Source organism: Ostrea edulis, chromosome 2 (genome assembly GCF_947568905.1).
Source record: "Ostrea edulis chromosome 2, xbOstEdul1.1, whole genome shotgun sequence".
Lineage (NCBI taxonomy): Eukaryota > Metazoa > Mollusca > Bivalvia > Ostreida > Ostreidae > Ostrea > Ostrea edulis.
Genome location: NC_079165.1, coordinates 18,159,512 through 18,177,873, shown reverse-complemented (window position 1 = coordinate 18,177,873; position 18,362 = coordinate 18,159,512). Strand labels below are relative to the sequence as shown.

At 35.2% G+C, this 18,362-nt stretch overlaps 2 protein-coding genes across 3 annotated transcripts in view; both read right to left on the bottom strand.

Moving 5' to 3' along the window:
- LOC125678099 (dynein axonemal heavy chain 8-like) overlaps positions 1-18,362 on the bottom strand; it is a 281,238-nt gene that overhangs the window by 236,662 nt on the left and 26,214 nt on the right. The window contains exons 7-10 of the mRNA XM_056156251.1: positions 17,061-17,230; positions 14,765-14,941; positions 14,528-14,641; positions 10,572-10,679 (exon numbers count right to left, since the gene is read on the bottom strand). Of these exons, the coding sequence (XP_056012226.1) occupies positions 10,572-10,679; positions 14,528-14,641; positions 14,765-14,941; positions 17,061-17,230 (569 nt within the window). The remainder of the gene's footprint in view (positions 1-10,571; positions 10,680-14,527; positions 14,642-14,764; positions 14,942-17,060; positions 17,231-18,362) is intronic.
- LOC125678090 (uncharacterized) lies at positions 852-7,122 on the bottom strand. 2 transcript variants are annotated; one of them, XM_048916216.2, is made up of 5 exons: positions 6,999-7,122; positions 2,797-5,114; positions 2,420-2,536; positions 1,878-2,055; positions 852-1,160 (listed from the first exon to the last, which is right to left on the bottom strand). In XM_048916216.2, exons 2-5 carry the CDS (start codon positions 5,111-5,113, stop codon positions 1,070-1,072), a joined length of 2,703 nt encoding a protein of 900 aa, XP_048772173.2. In that variant the 5' UTR covers position 5,114; positions 6,999-7,122; the 3' UTR covers positions 852-1,069. The 2 variants fall into 2 exon arrangements, with proteins under 2 accessions (XP_048772173.2, XP_048772172.2); XM_048916215.2 differs by lacking the exon at positions 6,999-7,122 and having other exon boundaries at positions 2,797-6,005.

The following is an 18,362-nucleotide window of genomic DNA, read 5'->3' as shown; positions in this document are numbered from 1 at the left end:
GGACATACAGTGTGAAAATTAAACTTTGCTTTATTGCATTAAAATTGCTTGCTTTATAATCAATGATACCTCTATTTTCAGGAAAAAATGGTGCAAAGATAGTTTTACTTTTATTTCTAATTTTAGAGGCCATTTTTTGCATGCGGTGTCTACCAAAAAACTCACGTAACAGGACAGACATAAGAAAGAATTTTTAACTAATACAAAGAAACAAGAAACTTATTTGACACATATTATGCTTTAAAATGACAAGTAATAGTGTTCTTTTGATGACATATTCAATGGTATTCAAACTTTCTATTTTTATTTGGTAATCATACTTGTCAAACATAGTCGTAAATGCAGACACTGGCAGTATATGTCTGTCCGTTTAAAAATATTGTCAAAACTGTTGTACATGATGACTTTTTTCATTCTTGACAACAGCTGTTAAGCCATATTTATCTTTGAAACATCATGGTCAGTTGTAGATATTTGGTATAAATGGAGAAAAGCAAGGTAATCGGGAATATAATCACGTAACAGGACAGACGTTTATTGTCACATTATGTTTTAAGAACTTTAAAGTCCAAGATATGTGATTTAAAAGAAGTACCAGGGACAAAAAACAAGGTCGTCATATCTTCCTATACAAAGTATCTAACCTTTTTATTATATACTTTCAATTTCATTTAGAAATTAATAATTTTATTTTTAACAATTTCTTTATTGGTTTAACTGAGTAAAAGATGAAATCGTAATATATATACTAGCAGCATGGTTGTTATCAAAGTTAATACCTGCGTTCAGAAAGAAAAGAAAACAAACACGAACAAACCTGAATGAATACATGTATACAAAAAGGTGAAATGGTAACTGATAAATTTTTTTATTACATTTCAAACTTAATTTGCAAATAAACAATATTGAACATAAATGACAGTGTTCATTTTGTTCAACTATTTGGGGTCACCAATACATTCTGCCTAGAGAACAAATTTACAGTAGCATCTTGAACCAATCAACACAAGTTCAGGTTCATTAATCTTCCTTAGAATGTCCGTTTTCAGCAAAGAAAATTCCTCTGAATTTATTGTCCAATGATCCTTTGAAATGTTCTTGAAAAAATTAATATAAATAAATTTTTCGTCCTGTTTGTTGTCAGTGGCATTTCTTGTGATCTGAAATAAATAATAAACAAGTTATTCACCACTACACAATATACAGTTAATTTTTTTATACTAATCAATACATGCACCTACATATATTGAACTCTATCATCTATTGAACTCTATCATCTATTTAACAGGTAAGGAATGTAAATTCGATCTGACATCAATATCCAAACTTGCTCTTCAAAAATGTTGAGACCAAATTGAAAATTTAACAGAACCAATACATAGTGAAAACTTATAATATGAAAAGCAACTAAAATAATCAAAAACTGACTGATTTTCTAAATTCTTGTGGATTATTCAATTTTAACAAAATCAACAACGGGTAGCCAGCATTTAAAAGGATTCAATTGGTTCCATAAGCCAATTTGTAGTTTCAGGTTAATTCAATAGAATGCAAAACAAGGTAATACAAACTAAAATCAAAATACACATTAAAAGAACCAAAATTCAACAGACTGCAACTTACAACTGCTGGTATAGACACTGAGCCATGCTTAACAAGTACATAGTTGCCTGGTGCAAACCTACGAAATCATACATGTACAGACTGATGGTTACAGTTTTTTAAGGATGTTACCGCCTTTTCAAATACATGGCATTAGATATGACAAAAATGATATGTAAAGTGGTATTGAAATCAAGTATTAAAATCAATACCATGCATGAAGCAGAAAGAAGCAAATTGGTTATTAAAGCAGACATGAAATGTACAATACATACCCAATATCATCTACATCTTTAATATAAGAGAAGGAAGTGTTTGCGTCGTAACTCAAGTCCTGAAGCTCTCCAACATTAAACAGGTCATCACTTCCACCAGCCTCCAACAAATCAACCCCTTCAACTGGAGCCTGTTCATGGTTCTCAACATTGTGGTCAGCAACAATATCATTTTCATCTAATGGCAAAATATGGATAACATTTAGGGAAATGTATAAAATAAGAACTCAGTATAACTTTAATAAAAACATACTTCAACTGGATTCTTGTAATTGTAAAATTTCACAAATTTAGATTTTTGATTTTTTGCCTTTTTTACTTATATTTTTTTAAGGAGTTTGACTCAAAACTCAGACTAAACTCTGAAACATAAAATGAATCTAAATTCAAAAGCAAACAAGACTAAAAAAATGTTTTGTGTGATCCCCATCCTATCAAATGAGGAATATTTAAAGAAATACATGATACCATGAACCGGCATTTGTTTAATGTGCATGAAGACAAACAGGAAGAAATTTCTTGAAATTGTTTTGTATGTTTACCTGCATTCTGCCGGATCAGCATTCCATCCTCATCATCAGCAACAACTGCATCTAGCACGATACCTTCAGCATCATGATCCAAATCATCCTGATCCTCCACAACCTGTTGTTGGATTGCTTATATTTGTTAAGGAAATTTCAGAATTACAATTCACCAAACTCAGGGAACGCGGCATGCATAAAACAAGTTCTATACGTGTATAGCACTATAGATTTGAAAGATAAAGACATTTCGTTTATCATGCTCTAGTCTTTTGTATATTTTGTTTGATTTATAATGTACAGTTGCTGTCCTTGGTTTTGAAATAGAAAATTTAAGTAATAGTCATTTCTTAAACATAAAGTTAAATATCAACACATTTTTTTTGAAAGGATACACTTCAAGAAAACTGTCTTCCACATTTCAACATGTCCTGTATTGGTACATCTGTCAAATCTGAAGCATAGGCATTGCTCACAAAAGCATGACAGTCGTCTTGTCCTAATTGTCCCCCTCTGTTCCCCCAACACTGAGTGTAGTTTCCTGGTTCCCTCTACTGTTTTGACATTTCTGTCATCTCTCTTCCTATTGATTGCTGTACTGTCAACCCATAATATGGTTCTTCTTTTGTGCTTGCATTCTGTTTCACCTGCTGGACCTTTCTCTAGACTTTTCACACAATTGTAGAAGGACTTAGCATCATATATAATTGCCTCACCATTTTTGACTGCTCTTGTTCCTTTCGCCTTCAAAACCCCCGCCTCTCCATCACACCGGTTTTTTCCATGCCTGCTACCGTAGTAGCATCTTTCAACTGTGCAACCTAAATCCTCCTTACTGCAACTGGCATCCATCAATGGTACTTTGGACTTGTATTGACCTGCACAGCCATCACTAATGATGTAAGCATGATCTATTTCCAGCTGTCTTTCTTCCTTTAAATGTTTCATGACAGATTTGGTGAAAAAATTCACAGCATGGCTATCATGACATAAGTCATCACTTACAATGTCAACGCATTCATCTACAATTTCTCCGTCGTTTGGGCATCTATACAGAACAACACATGGGTGTATTGTAACCGAGTCTTTAGCCCAGTGGGCACCTTGGATTTCATTTTGAGAGAAACAAGTATAGTTCTCTGCAAAGTCTATCGTCATAACAACTGACTTCTCTGGAAATTCTTTGGAAAGTTGACTGAATTGATCCTGTTGCCATCTAGCTTCAAACAAATGAATAGACAAAAAGTCGAGCTCATTTGCAATCTCATCAATAAGCTCTTCAGGTGTTCCACTCTTTAACACCTCTTGTCGTTTGGAAACTTCTTTGTTTGTTTTTCTGTTAAAAGTTTTAACAACTTCCCATTTACTCCATTTGATTTCCTCCTGATTATTGATTTCTATTACATCTTTCAGTTGAGTTTTTAGAATTGCAGTCCCGCAAAGTGCACACTTCCTATCAATACAATCTCTTCTATGGTACTTCTTATCCTCCCCTTTAGGGCAGAGAGTCTTATTCACAGCATCAAATTCATCATAAAGTTTTAACTCTGCATGATCTTTCATTGTTAGATATTTGTTAATTGCAACAAGTTTTAGTTTCAAGTTTTCACAATATTCGCATAAACACTGATATAATTTTCTATAACCTTGTGTTAAAACATTCTTTGGTCGAAGTGTGCAAAACTTTGAGAAGGACAGCTTTTCATCAGGGTTCTCTTCATTCCATCTGTTCCATAAACTTTTTTGTGAGGTTGTTAAAACATGTTTTTCTCTCAGATCTTTTTTTATTGCTTTCTTATCGGACACTGTCACAGCATTTGTTTCTTTTTTGAAGAATTCTACAATGCTACCTTTTGTTGCTGGTGCTAAGGCATCTTTTCTAATTTTTGCAGGCTTTGGACAAACAAATTCATGTGATAAATACTTTTTTTTTATCCCTGTGGCGGCACAAAAAGTTTTTTGGAAATCCGGCTTCTGACTTAATCGTTCAGAAAAATTCCTCAGGAACTCCTTTCTTTTCTTTTTTTCAATCTTTGTTTTACCTTTCAGACCTTCATGGATTGTTTTGACTGTTTTGAACATTTCAGTCAGATTCTTTTTTGATGACGGTGAACAGATTCCTTCATTTTCTAATGCTGCTCTCTTTCTTGGAGTTGCTTGTTTAAGTAATTTCTTCACAACTTTTGCATACTTTGTAGGACTCTTAGGTATTTGTTTCTTTGTTCTGTAAACGGCTTTTCTTAGTGCAGTCTCATTATATGAGAAACCTGTTTCTTTCCCTGTTTCTGTTGTTGACTTGGCAGGAAACCTCATAGCTATGCCTGGAGTTTTCTTTCGTTTCAGTCGTTTTGCAGTAGCATCCTTTTCTCGTATTCTTCTCTTTTTCTGCGATGAAAGATTAGCCCGCCATTGTCGCTTGTATTCCCGCTGCTTCTGTTTCTGTTCTTCCTTATCTTTCCTTTGCTGTCTTGTTTCTGGTAAAGATGCAGTTTCGTTTTGATCACTGCTGTGCATTTCTTCTAACATTTTCTTTTTCTTCTCTCGCATTTTTTTCATGCGAAGTTTGCTCAACTCTCTGTTTCTTTCCTTTTGACTTTCAGTCCATTTTTTTCTGTGTTTTTTCATTTCCTCAGCATGTTTCTTTTTCATTTCTGCCTCTGCTATGGGATTTTCTTTTATTTTGTTTCTGAACTTATTCATTTTTGATGCCATTCTGAAAACATATGTTCTTTTGCTACTGAGTGACTATTACGAACAAACTTTATATTCAAAATTTGGATCTAGTTCAAACCCCACCCCCCCCCACCCCCATTAAAAAATAATAGTAAAGAACCATTTGTGAACGAATACCAACATACATTTCGCAAAATTCTTGTGTCAACATTTTGTGGACTAAGGTACATATAGATCTTTATTATTGATAGAAATATAAAATTTATGTAAAGATCAATAGGAATTTATGACTTTTTTAATTGGGAAGGGGGGTGCAATTTATTCATTTTTGATGCCATTCTGAAAACATATGTTCTTTTGCAACTAAGTGACTATTACGAACAAACTTTATATTCAAAATTTGGATCTAGTTCAACCCCCCCCCCCCCAATTAAAAAATAATAGTAAAGAACGCATTTGTGAACGAATACCAACATAAATTTTGCAAAATTCTTGTGTCAACATTTTGTGGACTAAGGTACATATAGATCTTTATTATTGATAGAAATATAAAATTTATGTAAAGATCAATAGGAATTTATGACTGTTTTAATTGGGAAGGGGGGTGCAATTTATTCATTTTTGATGCCATTCTGGAAACATATGTTCTTTTGCTACTGAGTGACTATTACGAACAAACTTTATATTCAAAATTTGGATCTAGTTCAAACCCCCCCCCCCCCCCCCCCCCCCCCCCACCACCCCCATTAAAAAATAATAGTAAAGAACCATTTGTGAACGAATACCAACATACATTTCGCAAAATTCTTGTGTCAACATTTTGTGGACTAAGGTACATATAGATCTTTATTATTGATAGAAATATAAAATTTATGTAAAGATCAATAGGAATTTATGACTTTTTTAATTGGGAAGGGGGGTGCAATTTATTCATTTTGATGCCATTCTGAAAACATATGTTCTTTTGCAACTAAGTGACTATTACGAACAAACTTTATATTCAAAATTTGGATCTAGTTCAACCCCCCCCCCCACCCCCCCATTAAAAAATAATAGTAAAGAACGCATTTGTGAACGAATACCAACATAAATTTTGCAAAATTCTTGTGTCAACATTTTGTGGACTAAGGTACATATAGATCTTATTATTGATAGAAATATAAAATTTATGTAAAGATCAATAGGAATTTATGACTTTTTTAATTGGGAAGGGGGGATGCAATGAACTATATCCAGGTAACATATATAGAATATATTTATTCACCAATTAAGGGCCCTCGGGGGCATATACAAATTAACAATTAAACATTATAACTACATGATACAATTTACACATGTGTACCATATACACATGTTAAGGGTTTCTACATTGACATAGGTAACATGTACATACAGGTCATAGATAATACTGAAAAAATTTAGTTCCACAAGACAAGTTTACACGTAAATTTTATTCACGTAACAATGACAGACATTTAAATTCTGTAATTTATAACATTCAAATCTTTTTTTAAAAATCGCGTTGTTTGGCTTTGAAAAAGCAGAGTATTTAAAAATTAATTTGTTTCCTACTGTTTGCATTTAATAGAATCAAAAATAACAATACCCTTTTCACGTAATCTTTACGGAAAATTGCAGTCTGTAATTGTTACGTGTGTTCAGAACAGAGGAATATCATCGTCTGTAAATTTTACGTGCGAAGTTTGTACAAGTCGGTAAATTTGGACTACATTAGTTGATAATTTTTCACAACAATGTTTAAATAAAACATTTGTCGTAAAAAATATTTGCACACAGGAATTGGATATTAATACGACGATAATAGCCAGAAAAATGTCTCGATTCGCTCAGTTAATGGGAGTTTTGGCAATATTCACGTAACTTTTATACCAAATTGTTACTCACGTAACATCACGTAACATACCTGACAGAATTTCATCTGTATTGAACTTCTGACAACAATCACAAGTGCGGAAAAGCTATTTCTGTTCAGTTGAAAGGTCGCCGCAAGCCATGCAGTGCGCATGCGTAACTATTTATAATCTTGGAATTTCCCTCTTTGAAAGCCGAAAATAGGGTAACACACGTAACCACGACTTTTACCGACATTTACAAACATGTAGTTATCTATAAGACTGATGCCACATCGTTAGTTTTAGAATAGTGGATGCTTCTATATCATATTTAATAGAATATTATTGATGTAAACATGCTGTTTTACCCCACAAAAATTATCACCATTTCAATGGAATTTCACTCCATTTCTCACGTAACCTGACAGACCGACACACTTGGAACGCTAACACCCTTTATTCTACACATTCGTTTGAGGTCTATAAGAAACATAAATAAACTTTACCTGCATTTTTCTAACCCTTATATAGTAATCTTTTCAATTATACCAACCGTTTTCTATAATAAGCAATATTATGGCAAATGTGCTTAAAAAACAAATAATATTTTTTTCATGTCCCATTTAGGAGAGGCAGAAAAACACAGTTTTGGGTGTTGACAGATTAAAAACTAAACATGACACATATTGAATGTATTTCAGATATTATTTATTATTTTATTTACACAATATAAAATATCTACTTAAAACTTTAAATTAATAACACACAGCTGAAAAATAAATCCATTTTATTTTCATATATCAATAATCAGTAGAGCAAATAATGAGTCACATGTGTATAAATTGCATAGTTTATACTACTGATTGTCTATATGATTGTCATTGATTTATTATGAAATATTGCCATCACTTATTGTGTATTTCAGGGTTCATGTTATGTACAGCAATTACATCATCTTAAATACAAGACTCGAACTCGAGAAACAGGATTTGGAGTTGATGTTTATTTCTTTCTCCTGTTACACTAATAGTAAGGGCCCTTGCTACGCAAGCCCAAAGCCCTGGTCTGAGTCTTGATTCCAGTGCCACACCAAACCTAAAACTTAATTTAACATAGTAGCACTTGACAGTTTCTTTGCCAAGTGCCCAGCATTTGAAGTGAAGGTCACAGGTCTTTCAAATATGACCTTAAATGTGGGAATCATGTGTCACAGTAAGCATTGACTATCGCTGCTATAGTTGTGGCACTTAACCTGTAGTTAGTGATGTCCCTATACAAAGGGGGGGAATAACTCCCAAATGGGATGTACAAACAAAGCATATCAGACTCTAGTTTATTGCAAAAACAACATCTTCGGTTCATGTACATCTGTATATGTGTTACTGCTGCTATTTTGTACAGAATATTGGATTTCAAATCCTATATCATGATGATATATCCTGCATATTTGCTGACTTTTAATATTTCATTGTACAGTTTGAGGAAACAGGGTGTTTCCCAATTAATTGGTAGCACAACTGAAAACCTTTCTATCATAATACATCATCTTTTCAATAATAACTAATGTTGAATAATATGAAAAATTTCATAATCAATAATCAGTCAAAATCTTTGTTTTAAGTTTTATGCATATGTACAACATACACACACCTATTAGCCTTTTAACGAAGAGCGAAAGGGGTGGTTTTTTTTTCAGCCATGACATCTAGATTGGCTTTAGTTTTAAGAAACCTAGATAATTTCCACACGTCCGACTCAACTTTCTTTGGGTAGGGATACATATCAAACAAGAGGTACTGTGAGCAATGCTCACTAAGAATACCCACCGCTTACCCCAATCTCCCAAAGGGTGTTGGTAATAGGTATAAACTACCTCTTTTCCGAGTGTAAAAAACAAATGGCATGACAAACCGAACTATATTCCTACTTCGATGTCCAGTGCGTGTGACCTTTGACCTTTTGACCCCAAAATCGATAGGGAACATCTTCATCCCATGGGTAGTCCATATGTATGATATGGTGACTGTAGGTGGAAAGGATAACGCTTTAGAGCCCGGAAACCATATTGCTACTTCGATGTCCAGTGTGCTTTACCTTTGACCTTTTGACCCCAAAATCGATAGGGAACATCTTCATCCCATGGGTAGTCCATATGTATGATATGGTGACTGTAGGTGGAAAGGATAACGCTTTAGAGCCCGGAAACCATATTGCTACTTCGATGTCCAGTGCGCTTGACCTTTGGACCCCAAAATCGATAGGGAACATCTTCATCCCATGGGTAGTCCATATGTATGATATGGTGACGGTAGGTGGAAAGGATAACGCTTTAGAGCCCGGAAACCATATTGCTACTTTGATGTCCAGTGCGCTTGACCTTTGACCTTTTGACCCCAAAATCGATAGGGAACATCTTCATCCCATGGGTAGTCCATATGTATGATATGGTGACGGTAGGTGGAAAGGATAACGCTTTAGAGCCCGGAAACCATATTGCTACTTCGATGTCCAGTGCGCTTGACCTTTGGACCCCAAAATCAATAGGGAACATCTTCATCCCATGGGTAGTCCATATGTATGATATGGTGACTGTAGGTGGAAAGGATAATGCTTTAGAGCCCGGAAACCATTGCGTCTACAGATGGACGGACAGACGGACAACCCGATTCCAGTACACCCCCCCCCCCCCCCACAACTTGTTGCGGGGGGTATAATTATCAACTAATCTGATACTCCTTCGACTCTTACCCCTGTTTTACATTGTGACATGTGCAGGGGAGAGTCCGAGCGCACTTCTTATCATAAAGTGGGAATTCAGCAACACCAGTTAGTGTAGCGGTGTTGCTGCATTGCCTATCTTTTACAACTTTATTTCGCGGATCTACATCCAAGACGCGAGAATTCAGTTATCAGATGATTATTCTATAATTTAATCATGATTCATACGATGCTATTGCCTTGTAAAAAGCTTTAACACTGACAAATGAAACATCACTTTGACTTTGGTCGCCTCCTTGCCATTCAATTTCTTTGTGCATGACGTCATCACACAAATGCATAAAATTCCAATCGGCGTCAAAATAGTCATGATTAACTTGAAAAAACTCATCCGATAATTGGATCCTATCTAGATCAGCGAATTAAAGTTGTAAAAGGTAGGCAAAGCAGCAACACTAGCTGGTGTCGCCATGACTTTTCCCTGCACGTCACAATATAAAAGCAGGGGTAAGAGTCAGAGGAATCTCAAATTAGATATCAACTTCATGATTGTTGATTGATTTCATTATCCATGGTGATGATATAGGAATCCTTCTCTCCCTTTTCAAATGTATTAATCAATGCATACATACTCGATTCGTTTATTGTGGGTTTGTGTTCGGGCGACAATCGATTATGAAAAATGGAATTGATAATCGGAATCAACGCGCCAAAAACAATCGACAATCATTTCATCACCAATAATAACCACAAGATCCCAATTAATGTGATAGCAACCAGATCAAGGCCAATTTGAGCAAACATTTATGGTTTATTTGATTACATATAAAATTGCATGTACAACAAACATAATTATAAAAGATTATGGTTTCCCACATTCGTAATGCATTCCTTTGAAAGAAAATCTTCACAACACTAAATGTTACCTTAATGAAGAGGGATGTCATTCTCTCCGAAGTATTATAATATCTTGATATATTGTGGATCATTCTAACTGCATTGAGCAGGCCAGGCAAACAGTCTGTCATTGAAATCTGTAATGAAGGTAAATATGAAGAAAGACTGGTGTATTGTACACACTGGACTCTACGGCACAGGTCCAGACTATCAACAGACTAGAAAATGCCTTGTAGTTGTCGATCAGACAAATAATTCTTTTCGGCATTATCTATAAAACTTAAATATAAAAATATAACTCAAATAATAAAACCAGAGCCGTTCTAATGCTGCAGGGTACATAAAAAACAGGGTATCATTTTGAAAAACTATAGCAACAAGAGGTACTGTGAGCAATGCTCACCAAGAATACCCCCCGCTTACCCCAATCTCCCAAAGGGTCTTGGTAATAGGTAAAACTTCAGTATTATGATCCAAAAGGTATCTAGGAACACAGCATCTCCATGCGATTAAAAAAGCCATTAAAGAATTTAAATGGAAACCATATTGCTACTTCGATGTCCAGTGCGCGTGACCTTTGACTTTTTGACCCCAAAATCGATAGAGAACATCTTCATCCCATGGGTAGACAATATGTATGATATGGTGACTGTAGGTGGAAAGGATAACGCTTTAGAGCCCGGAAACCATATTGCTACTTCAATGTCCAGTGCACTTGACCTTTGACCTTTTGACCCCAAAATCAATAGGGAACATCTTCATCCCATGGGTAGTCCATGTGTATGATATGGTGACTGTAGGTGGAAAGGATAACACTTTAGAGCCCGGAAACCATATTGCTACTTCGATGTACAGTGCGCTTGACCTTGAACCTTTTGACCCCAAAATCGATAGGGAACATCTTCATCCCATGGGTAGTTCATATATATGATATGGTGACGGTAGGTGGAAAGGATAATGCTTTAGAGCCCGGAAACCATTGCGTCTACAGACGGACGGACGGACAACCCGATTCCAGTATACCCCACCACAACTTGTTGCGGGGGGTATAATAAAGATTGCCCTTATCCCATATCTGTGTAAAATATGGTGACTACTGAAAAACTTATGGGTAAAAGTTCACTTGACCTATAAGCTTTTAACCCCAAATCAAAATTTCACTCTTTGCTTGTTATTCTGCATGAACTTCTTGGACTTTTTCATTAAATAACAATAATTAATTGTAATAAAGTATAAAGTTGACAGAGAAAATGATTCTCTTGTTAAAAAAAACAAAATATGATTATAATCCAGATATGCCAACATTTGATGACAAAAAAGAGGCACAGGGGGAAAATTGCAAATTTATGCCTTAAAACTCAGTAAAAATTGATTAGGTATTAATAATACTCAACTTTAATTAACTCTTATTGAACACATAAAACAATCAAAGTTATTGTTAAAGAATATCATTTTAGTTTAAATCACATCATCAGTTTAATGTAATATGTTGTATGTTGCTGATTTCGCTTTTAGCTGCACATGTTTTGTTGGAGCTGCTGTACGAGCCTTCCCTCCCCTGCTGTTCATGTAAACCTTATGGATCACTAAGGCTCCCTAAGTACCAGTCTTCTTTTTTGTTTTCAATTAGAAATTTGGTAAAGATAACTTCAGCCTTCACGACCCCAATCTCTTCAGCACTGTTGCTTGTGAAAAAATTTGAAATTTTCCTTTGCTTTTCTTGCAAATGGGCTAGGTCATAATAATTCTTAGTTGAAACGGGCCTCTTCAAATCACTGATACCTCCGTGTGCCACACTAATGAGTCCCGCACAAAGTGCAAAATTATTGCCAAGGAAGATTTTTTGAAGCAAGAATTATATTCAGAGGTATATCTTTGATTGTGCTGGCACTTAAATTTTTTCTTTGACGAGGTACTATTGTTGTTTTCATCCCTACTGCTCTCCGTCTCCATTGTGCCTAAACATTTACTTTCACTTTCTATCGTATTTCCCACAGGCACCTGAAGTATGGATATTACTACCCCCCCCCCCCCCTTTTTCATAATTTTTTTTTTGGTGGCAATAATTTCTCTGAAATGTATGAATTCCCAGTCTATCTCATCCCTCTTTCGATTCATGTAATCGTTTCACACTTTTTGTAAGCTTTAAAGATTGGCCTTCTACCGGTATAATAAAATACACAAGGTAAGAAACAAAAATTTGTAAACAAACAGGGGGTCCCCGTTTCCGGGCACATTTTCCAAGTAATTACAGCGTTACCTAAGGAATTTTGACGAGCGGCAGGTCGGGGAGATGTCATACTACAAGTCTCTTCAACTCAAAACCCATCTCATCTCTTTTATTTGACACAATCTTGCGTGCATTGATCGGACAGGGCTTCATCTCTTCCACTGGCAGCCAAAAAGGAGGTCACAGAGTACGAATTTGTTGTACGCGCCGTGTGATTGGTTCGCAAAGACATTGCTTAGTCTCGGGATCATCCGAAGGGTCTCGGGATTATTCGCGGACCAATCACACGACACGTTATAAATTCGTACTCTGTGACCTCCTTTTTGGCTGCCAGTGGAAGAGATGAAGCCCTGTCCGATCAATGCACGCAAGATTGTGTCAAATAAAAGAGATGAGATGGGTTTTGAGTTGAAGAGACTTGTAGTATGACATCTCCCCGACCTGCCGCTCGTCAAAATTCCTTAGGTAACGCTGTAATTACTTGGAAAATGTGCCCGGAAACGGGGACCCCCTGTTTGTTTACAAATTTTTGTTTCTTACCTTGTGTATTTTATTATACCGGTAGAAGGCCAATCTTTAAAGCTTACAAAAAGTGTGAAACGATTACATGAATCGAAAGAGGGATGAGATAGACTGGGAATTCATACATTTCAGAGAAATTATTGCCACCAAAAAAAAAATTATGAAAAAGGGGGGGGGGGGGGGGGGGGGGGGGGGTAGTAATATCCATACTTCAGGTGCATGTGGTATTTCCAACCCCAACAACTCCCCCCAAAAAACAGAGCATATTCAGCGTCAACTCAGAGAGCGGATTTCGAGGCAAAAAATCGGAGATGCTCCACAGAAATCGGAGCAGTTGGCATCTCTGATAATCAGCCGATTATAAAGTATCCCAAACAAAGTGCTGGCTGTATAAAAGTGGGCTTTTATTGAGAAATAACAAAAATCCAACCTTAATAGGACTGACAAAGAAACCGAAGTACAATGCAATTCCTGTATAACCTAGCTCCCATCTCACCCCCTTAAACTTCATTTACTGGGAGATAGCTAAATTCTTTCAAATTTTTCCTGCTATAAGTTTTACTTTGTATATTCACAATTGCCATGGCATGATAATCGAAGTTACATGTAATCCACATCAATGATTTGAATGAATATCTCTTAGAATAAATCTAACAAGATGCCCATGAGCCACAATTTTCATCCGAGTTATCTTGCTCATACACACACTATTATAAACCTTTTGGGGGGAAATCACACACTATGATACAAAATATCAATGTGCAACAAAAATTGGGTTCAGTTTTACAGTTTGAAACAAAATATGATTATCATCAGCCAATTATAAAGTATCCCAAACAAAGCACTGGCTCTATTAAAGTTATCTTTATATCTACATGAACCAGTTTGTGTGTAAATCAGTTTGTAGAACTAGTTTATTTAACTGTTGAAAATCCCATGTCTTTACCAGTACGTTTGTTATAAAGTTTCTCATACCAGAAAATTCTTGAAAAAAAGTGTGTATTTGGCAAAATACGGTACTTAAATCTAGTTTGTATCTTTTAAAAATACATAAAAAATATAAACAATAAAATGTCTTTCTTTGTTGTTTTATCGGGTGATGAAAGTAGCAACCATTGAAGGAAAAAATTGCATAACACACTAATGCAGGTTATGAATTTTTTCTGCAATGCTTGCAACCTTCATCACCCGATAAAACAACAAAGAAAGCATTAAATAGTTTGAATAACTTACTGGATCACATCTGTACAATGGTTCACAGTACTTCTCCAGTGTATAGAGAAACTTCACATTGTCTTTTGCTTCATTGGCATTGTCTGTGATGCGCTTGTCAAGATCTTTCCACTTCTGAAAAATTCAGTTAAAGGGATATAATTAATAGCAGCACATTTTCAGTACAACATCTTGTTTTCACAACAAATTTGCAACTGATCCTGGAAAAATATTCTAGGTACACTTGAGCTTTCTTACCCTTAATACTTTTGACTTTGCAACATTTAAGATGTTAATGACCATTCTGCAGTTATGGCTTCTTATCTGTTCCAACAAGGCATTAAATCTGGCCATCAGCTGGCGCCAATGCTCCAACTCTGCTAATGGACCTGTATCATCAGCTTCTTTCCGCATCTGATCACTCTCAGCCAAAATCTGCACATTTATTCTTAATATCAAGTCACAAGCTAGGTAGGCCATCACAAAGTATACTTATGCCTAAAATTTATCAACCCAATTGCAAATTTTCACTGTCAATTACATTTGAGGAAACTTTATGTAGTTTTCAATAAAAGATTACGATGTCAGTACTCCCCTCTCCATCTCATAAAGAGGCCCATGGGCCACCCTGCTTACCTGTCATCTTACTCAAACAGAGATGAGGAATAAATGTTTGGTACACTAGTGTAAATACATCTGCTCTGATTACAACAGAGATGCTCACACTGCAAAATACGCCCATCCAATATATTCAGTAAAGCAGTGGTAACAAGATTGCTACGCATAGCCATATGTCCCCCACCGTGCAAATAATGCTTGCAGCACAAAAGTCCCATAACTTCTGTAACATTTGAAGAATCAAAATTTTGGAGGAATATGATCAACTATATATTGTGACTAACAATCCTGCAAAATCTTAACAAAATCCATACAGCAGTCTCTGAGGAGTTGTGTCCTTAAAGTGTTCCTATAATGTAGCATGCACAAATTCAACAAAGACCCATAACTCTTCTAAATATTGTCAAATTGAAATGGTCGCGCAATATGATCAACTACTTATAGTGACTAACAATTCCACCAAATTTGAAAGAATACATTGAGCAGTCTCTGAGGAGTTGCATCCACAAAGTGTTCCCATAGTGTAGCATGTAAAAATTAAACAAAGTCCTATAACTCCTGTAAAATTGTTGAAATTAAATGGCGCAACTTCATATGGTGACTAACAATCCTACAAAATCTCTTGAGCGGTTTCTGAGGAGTTGCATCCACAAAGTGTGCATGAAGTGTAGAATGTACAAATTCAACAAAATCCCATAACTCCTGTAATATTTGTCGAATCAAAATGGCAACGCAATATGATCAACTATATGGTGACCAACATTTGCAAAATTTTAACAAAATCTGTTGAGCGGTTTCTGAAGAGTTGCGTCCAAAGTGTTCCTATAGTGTAGTAAGTACAAATTTAACAAAGTTCCACAACTCCTGTAAAATTTGTCGAATCAAATTGGCAGCACAATCAACTACATATGGTAACTAACAATCCCACAAAATTTAAACAAAATCCGCTGAGCGGTTTTGGAGGAGTTGCATCCACAAAGTCAAGTGGGACAGACGGACAATCCCATGGACACCAGTTTTTCTTTGTCGCTATCCACGTTGCGGTGGGGGACAATTAAAGAAAGGACTCAACATCCAAATAAACTATTCTTTGGTCAAAAATGGATTTGAAAGTGACAAACTATATGGCTAAAATGCATTAGTACAAACTAACAGGAATGCATGCGCAGTAATGTCACGGTTAACTAAAAAGTCCATTCATCTCAGTAAAATTACATTCAGTTCAGTTTGTATTATCTGGATTTCGGTTCATTTTGTTTACATTTTATAATATCCCATTTGTTTGCTATATGCGCCAGACCATGTTTTATGTCAGGATGATAAACTAAGAAAAATAATATGATTTGACAATTTTGACAAACTATATACGGGTATTAAAGGAGTACTGGTATACTCAATGTAAGGGAAAAACAGTGATTTTCTAATGTATTTTTATGATGGAATGAAGTCTATGGTGGATATGCACAAGCACGAGAGAAAAGTGTTATAGAAACATCATGGGCAATGAGGATTTCATTTACAGAATGTAGTCATACTGAATGATTTCATGTTAAACATGAAATCAAACTCCCCTTCCATTGCTCACAGTTGTTCCCTCTACCCTGTTTTCCACTTGACAGTCTTTTTATCACTGAATGTGTCCCGCCAACAGCCTGCAGGCCGTCTACATCTTTACATCGCCATGTAATTGTTCTGCTTGCAATGTCACATGATCATGTATATTTCAAAATGGGGCGTTCACTATCCGACTCAGAGAATACATGATTAATTAGGAAATTAGCTTGATTACTTCTTTAATCCAATTGAATTAAATTGCATAATTTGCATGAAGTGTATAACTTATCTAGCTTGATATAATAAAACACATAATTTTTACTCCTATGGTAACATTCAACAGACTAATACAACACCTATTATAAGAAATTTGTCATTTTACCTGCTCAATCTGTTTGCACCATGTTGACACAAGGTCTTCCATTTCTGTAACAATATCTGAATTGGCTGCTAACTGAATGCATTTGGAGACAGTTCCAACTTCTCTAATATTAATCTTTTCACTTGTACATTTTGCCAATTGAACTCCTTCTCCTGAATTTGCTTGGGCACCTTAGGAATGAAATATAAAAGCATATTGGCCACCATGCTCACCTGAGTCACTGCTCTTACTCTCAAGTTTAACTTGTGGGTGTAGAGATAAAGATTTTAAATAATAAACCCCTTTTGCCTGAGCAATATGATTCATCTAAATCATATAGAGGCTAATGATTTTGTTTAGTTTGTCTTATTCAGTGATTCTAAGAAAGATTTTTATACATCCCATCTTATCTATACTATTTTCCAATTATTTATGGTCAAAAGGTTCTAGAGAAGAGGTCAAACATGTGAAATGTGGACAAAAAACATGCCAACAACAAATATATATCAGAAGAATTTTGATCAGAAAAGCTAATAATGTGTGTAGAGATCATGTGAGCTAAAACTATCAAGAACTAGAATCTGTCCTACTGCTCCTAATGCAAACTGTACTTCCCACATGCTTCATTTCTATAGGTGGATATTTCAAATACTGTGCATTTCAACTTGAACCTTTAGACAATTAAATACGCATTTGGAGTAAGCTGTATTAGCTCATTATTAACAATTTCATGGTGGAGGCATAATTTTTTTTTTTAGATTTTTTCATTTGACATCCTTTTTTTTAAAAATGTAACACTTTCGAACACCATTGGATCACCAATTAAAAAAACTATAATCTAAACTAAATAACAAATCATTCGTGTAAATACAAACATTTCTTGTGCATTAGTTTTAGACACCCACCCGATGTTCAGTATTTTTAAAATCCTCTCCCCTATCAAGAGGACAAGGCCCTTCATTTGAATCAACTTAAATCAATTGACTAAAGGATACTTTGTGCCAAGTTTGATATAAATTGGTCCTGTGATTTAATAGAGAAAATGAAAATGTGAAAAGTTTAGAATGACAGACAATAAACAAATTTTGATAGCTCATTTTTGCTCAGGTGAGCTAAAAAGTGAAAATATGACATTGTTAGGATTACCAAATGATCTTCAATGTATTCATCTTTTAAAGAATAAACTAAAAAAAATTTTTTTTATGAAAACATGCATATTTAGAGGATTTTTAAAGTTGGTATTAATTTGCAGAATAATTTTAACACACTTTGTTATCTTGTGACAATTTAATAATGCCATGACAATGGATATAACAAACTGCA

Excerpts from the sequence above, each read along its gene's own strand:
- LOC125678090 (XM_048916216.2), bottom strand. The coding sequence starts at position 5,113 with ATGGCATCAAAAATGAATAAGTTCAGAAACAAAATAAAAGAAAATCCC. Across the intron at positions 2,537-2,796 it reads GAAGACAGTTTTCTTGAAGT|CAATCCAACAACAGGTTGTG; the intron begins GTATCCTTTCAA and ends AACAAATATAAG. Across the intron at positions 2,056-2,419 it reads GCTGATCCGGCAGAATGCAG|ATGAAAATGATATTGTTGCT; the intron begins GTAAACATACAA and ends TTTTGCCATTAG.